Source organism: Papilio polytes, unplaced genomic scaffold (assembly GCF_000836215.1).
Source record: "Papilio polytes unplaced genomic scaffold, Ppol_1.0 DF822178.1, whole genome shotgun sequence".
NCBI lineage: Eukaryota > Metazoa > Arthropoda > Insecta > Lepidoptera > Papilionidae > Papilio > Papilio polytes.
In genome coordinates this window covers 5,863,026-5,868,322 of record NW_013527026.1, presented here as the reverse complement: position 1 = coordinate 5,868,322, position 5,297 = coordinate 5,863,026, and the positions used below count along the sequence as shown (strand labels likewise).

At 33.4% G+C, this 5,297-nt stretch overlaps 1 protein-coding gene across 1 annotated transcript in view; it reads left to right on the top strand.

The window, feature by feature from the left end:
• The first annotated feature begins 2,017 nt into the window (after positions 1 to 2,017).
• LOC106106461 (DDB1- and CUL4-associated factor 12) overlaps positions 2,018 to 5,297 on the top strand; it is a 5,664-nt gene continuing 2,384 nt past the window's right edge. Inside the window, 5 exon segments of the mRNA XM_013287040.1 lie at positions 2,018 to 2,411; positions 4,273 to 4,429; positions 4,821 to 4,881; positions 4,884 to 4,966; positions 5,156 to 5,277. Coding sequence (XP_013142494.1) covers positions 2,314 to 2,411; positions 4,273 to 4,429; positions 4,821 to 4,881; positions 4,884 to 4,966; positions 5,156 to 5,277 — 521 coding nt within the window. The 5' untranslated portion in view covers positions 2,018 to 2,313.

The following is a 5,297-nucleotide window of genomic DNA, read 5'->3' as shown; positions in this document are numbered from 1 at the left end:
GGGTCTATGTTATAGAGGTTTTGGGCTCTGATGGGAAGAGAACATATTATTTTTTGAAGTTATAGAGTTTTTTTTTTCGCCGTCTCTTTTCTTCTTGCATAGCAAGAATTTTTGTTTGGGCTTTATTACCGATTTGACTTAGTTTGTGCTTTTATATTGCGGCATTTTGTTTGTGTATACCTCTTTTCCTTTTATTCTTTCTTGTTATGTTTTTAATTTTTTACCTCTTTTCCTTTTATTCTTTCATGTTATGTTTTTAATTTAAGTTATAGAGGTTTGAGATATCGAGGTTGTACCGTATATCATAAATTCCATATATTTCTACCATCATTGTCATATTCTCTTAACCTAAATGTTTGTGCTACTTAGTGGAGATCCGATATCCCGGTCTTTGATAAACACACCCAAGTTCGGAACATCTGATATTTCTCTCATACTTTGTCGTATACATTTTACGTTAAAGTATTTCTTAACCTTAGTAAAACTTAATAGCATTTTTTGAACAGAATGTCGAAGTTATTAAAATTCAGTTTTGATTTTGTCGTATAATTTATATTACAATAAAAATATAGCGAAGTAAATATATACAAAAACAAACCTGGGAAACTCTCCATAAAACAGGATCTAATTAATACTCAGGAAGTTGTTGGTTAGTGCAGCGGCTTCTAGCGAGCGATAGGAAATGCATTTATAGAAGAAACACTATTCATTCATATATTCAATTAATATAATAAAGTGACATTCTATAAAAAATCGTCGGTGTTATCACAAAAATGATCTTAGGTCACAAAAATTTTTGACAATGATGGAGCCCGCTTTATCTTCTCACGAAATGAAATATGACAACCACATGAAATGGAAGCAATTTCGCGTTTCGTCTGATGAGTGTGGTGCCGGAGCCCCGACTTTAATCCCTTTTCCTACGTGCAACGTGGATCTGACGCTGGAAGATACACATAGGACAGGGATATATCCACTTCAGCCGCTATTGCGATGTCTATGGGCAGCGGTCGCTTCGACATTTTGGTGGATTCAGGTGGTCACTTGCTCGTTTGCTATATTTTGTTAAAAAAAAACAACGTCTAAACTTGAATGAATTATATGTAATCGGAGATGATAAATCAATCATTGAACTTTATTGCCCTAATTTAAAGGTTATTAAATCTGTGTTCACTGGTTGTAATTGCGGTTAGATCACTCAATTGTAAACATAGAAATTGACGGCCATGTTTAATTTGAGGTTAAATATACACTGTCCTATTTACGTGTCAAATGATTAGAAAATGCGGTTACAAATGCTAGGTTCAATTAATTTAATTTAACATTTTATTATCACTAGTAATCAACGTTTATTAAAAGCAAATTGCAACTAAAGGGTAACACGATTTCCTGCTGCTTCCGTTCTGTAGACGATAATCCAATTAACCTGCTTCCTGTTTTCTAAAGTGATCAGTTCTAGGCTTTAGCGTAGATAGGCAAATATGATACTGCTCTAATTCCTATTTATTTCTCAGTAGTGGGCAATTTGATTCTTAGAACTTTGTTTCTTGTTGCTCGCTAAATAGCAAGTGATGAGTTTATTTTAGTGTGAAAATCGAAAAGCAAAATGCCACCTTAAAAATCCTTTATTGCTTTTTAAAAACTTTCGCCGGATACCTCTGTAGAAGAAGTAAGAGTGTGTACTAGTAAGAATACTTACAATTATTTTAAAACTGGATCGACCTTTTCTGCTCAGGATTTTTTTAAAGATTACAATTAAAATAATAGCGCACCCGTCGATAATGCAGAAAGAATAATCTATCTTAATAATTTGAATCCGTACCACCACTTCCATCTGCAACCATCAGCGCCAAAATGGTGAAAATCAAATTGGCACTAAATTCCATGTCTTATAGCAACCTTATAGTCTATTAATTGTTTTTGAGGTCAGTAGGTTAGATTAAATATTTTATTATTAATCTGTATTGAAGGAAAAAAAACAAAAGTAATTTAAACTGGCAACATTGACAAATGGTGATTGCTGACAGCCAGCTTTCCGTCATTGTGATATTGTTCAATAATTTGGGATCTAAAGAGAAAATTTACGCTCAAAACTGTTTAGATGTTGTTTACTTTTGTATTAAGTGTTTACAAAATTTGAAATAATTACTGCAGTGGCCCATTAAGGGTTTGTTTGTGGAGTAATTTGATGGTGGAACTGGTACTATATGTCTTCCCGTTATGGATCCATTTACAATCGAACAAAACGAAAGTGACTTGTACTACGTGTTTTATTTGTGAATATTTGTGCTAGTTTAGTGCTGCGTATGAAAAATGGCGCAGACGGTGAGACGTGCCATCGAAGGAAGATATCCTTCATGCTACCTACCAAATAGAATTAAAGAAAGAAGAAATAAAGCTAGAGCCTTGAGGTATAATTGTGTAAATATTTACCTTCCGTGTGCAATGTAACACATGATAGTTCTCAAGTCTTTTTGAACTGTGTCTTTATTCAATATTGAATTTAAAACTAATTTATTATAGTTTATATGTTGAAATATACAACAAAAGCTAGATTAATTAAAATATTTGTGAAAAGATTGTAACAATTAAGAATATTAAATATTACAATGCATGTTACTTGCAACATATGGCATCTAATCTGGAAACATGCATTAAAATAGTTTTATCATATATTTCTTAATATTTACTTAACATTTCTATTTGCCAAACAACAAAGAATAATTTAGGTATAATGAAATATAGTACATGCTGATAACAAATGATAAAAGTTATCAATAGTGTCCTTTGATGCCCTTAATTTTCTTCCAAACTAGATTTTATCTTAATAATATTGTAAATATAAAAGTTTAGATGGATGAATGTTTCTTCAAATTTTTAAAAGTATTATTATTATTTATGGATGACACACAAGCAGCTAGTTAGGTGATGCGTGTGTGTTGTATAGCATGGAGATTTTAAATTTATCTAGTCTATTTTTAAAAGCATTGACTGTTGGAGCCACCACTACACTATCCAGAGGCCTGTTCCATGCAGTGACAGAGTTAGGCAACTGCTTAACATACCTTAATTAAATTTGTCTTAGATGTAAGGGATAGTTTGGAAGGCATTGGCTACTTATTTTTTTCAATTCAATGCATACAGCGTTATGGGTGCAAACTAGTTATATAGTAACCACAATCCTTCTCAGTGTTATTTAAGTATTAACCATACTAATATTATAAATGTGAAAGTTTAGATGGATGGATGGATGGATGTTTGTTAAAGTTTGTAACCTAAACATCTAAACAGATTTTGATAAAATTTAGTATAGATATAGAGGATAGTCTGGAAGAACACATAGGCTACTCACTTTTGTTTTTTTAATTCCATGCGGACGGAGTCGCGAGCGAAAGCTTGTGTAATATAAATGGAAAAGTTTAGATGGATGTTAGTTCCTACATATATCCATAACATCTCAACAGATCTTGTTGAAACTTGTCACAGATGTAGAACATAGCCTAGAAGACCACATAGGCTAATAATTCTATTGTAAATTTATAAATGCAATTGTAAATATTTGTCTGTGAATCTTGACATTACAATGTTTAATTTCATATCTAAAGAAGATAAATTAATCTTGAAATTAAGATTAAATGGCTTATTTTTACATTGTTGCGCATTATCATATTTTAATTATTACTAAAAAATATCAGTCGACAATTGTTGTGTATATATACTGCCATAATATACACATGCCAGTAACTTGACTGCCAGTTCTCAAGACAAGACAAGTCAATGTTGAGCTTCATACCCACTTCTCGCCTCCCTCAACTTGCTCGCCACCAGTTTATTAAGATGCACTTTCAGCCTCTCGATATTGTAATAAAATTTATGTACTAATCCTTAATAGTTTTTAAGGTTTGATTAAATTTTGCTGTTTTATGTACCACTAGCCGAAGCCCGTGACTTTGTCCACGCAATATTAAGATAAAATAGTAGCTATAATATGTCAGCTACCCTTAGTGAAATCGGCCCAGCCGTTTCAGACAATACCCCGAACAAATGCGGCTTACAGACAAAACAAAATATATTATCGTCCCGAAATCTGGAATTTTTCTTTTGAAATTACACATACACTCTCCAATTTTATTATATGTATAGATAGGGTGTTGCTTATACAAAGAGGAATTGTTAAAGAGACAATATGAATCAAAAAGTTCCTAATTCTAATGCAATTTAAGCAATGTAAATGTTTCTCAAAAACATAGAGAATGGTGTTATGAATTTCAGATTACAACAGCAAAGCAAGCCGGATAAACCGGAGGACTTTGTATGCTACTCCGATAGTGACAGTGAAGAGGAGACACCCGCTCAGCAGCACCGCATACTTTCCACATCTTATAACTTTGTTGATTATGTACGATCTAGGGAAATACAGGCACCTGAGGTATCTATAAAATTTTATTAACTATTAAAAATGTTATGTTTACAACTTGGAAATTGATAGAGTTGTTAAAACCATATATATTATTTAATATTCATTTAACAATAACATAATTGGTTTTAACAGCTCTATATTACACACTAGCTTTCGACCGCGGCTCCGTCCGCGTTAAATTAAAAAAATAATATCAAACATAGCCTATGTTACTCACTGGCAACTAAGCTCTTAATGGTGAAGGATTTTTTTAAATTGGCTGAATAGTTTTTGAGTTATTACAATCAAACAAACAAAGTTTTCCTCTTTATATGAGTATGATTAAGAACCAGTATTGACCTTATTTCTAACTATTCTGTCCAATTTCGCATGTTTCTGTACAATTTTTGTGATATAACAGCCCCGTTCAGTGGACCCATCATACGCAACCCGGCATATGCTGACACATGATATGTTCCGCGAGTCAGTCTCGGCAATATGAACAAAGTGTTCTGCTCACAATGGCTCTCCGATAGACAAGTTGTCTTTGGGACTAAGTGCAATAAGGTAAGATATAATATCTATTAACTACTAGCTTTCGCACGCGACTCCATACGTGTGAAATAAAAAAAAACAAAAGTGAATAGCCTATGTGTTCTTCCAGACTATCCTCTACATATATGCAGAATTAGTTTAGGCTACAAAGTCTAACAAACATCCATCTATCTAATCTTTTGCGTTTATAATATTTGACAGTTAATGGTATACGATGTGCGGTCAAGATCGTTAGACGCCATCCCCACGTTGCGGCCGCGCACGCCTTGGCCCGGCGCAGAGCATCAGACGGGTATACACGCGCTGCAAATCAATCCCTCCAGGTAAAACCACCAGGGACCAC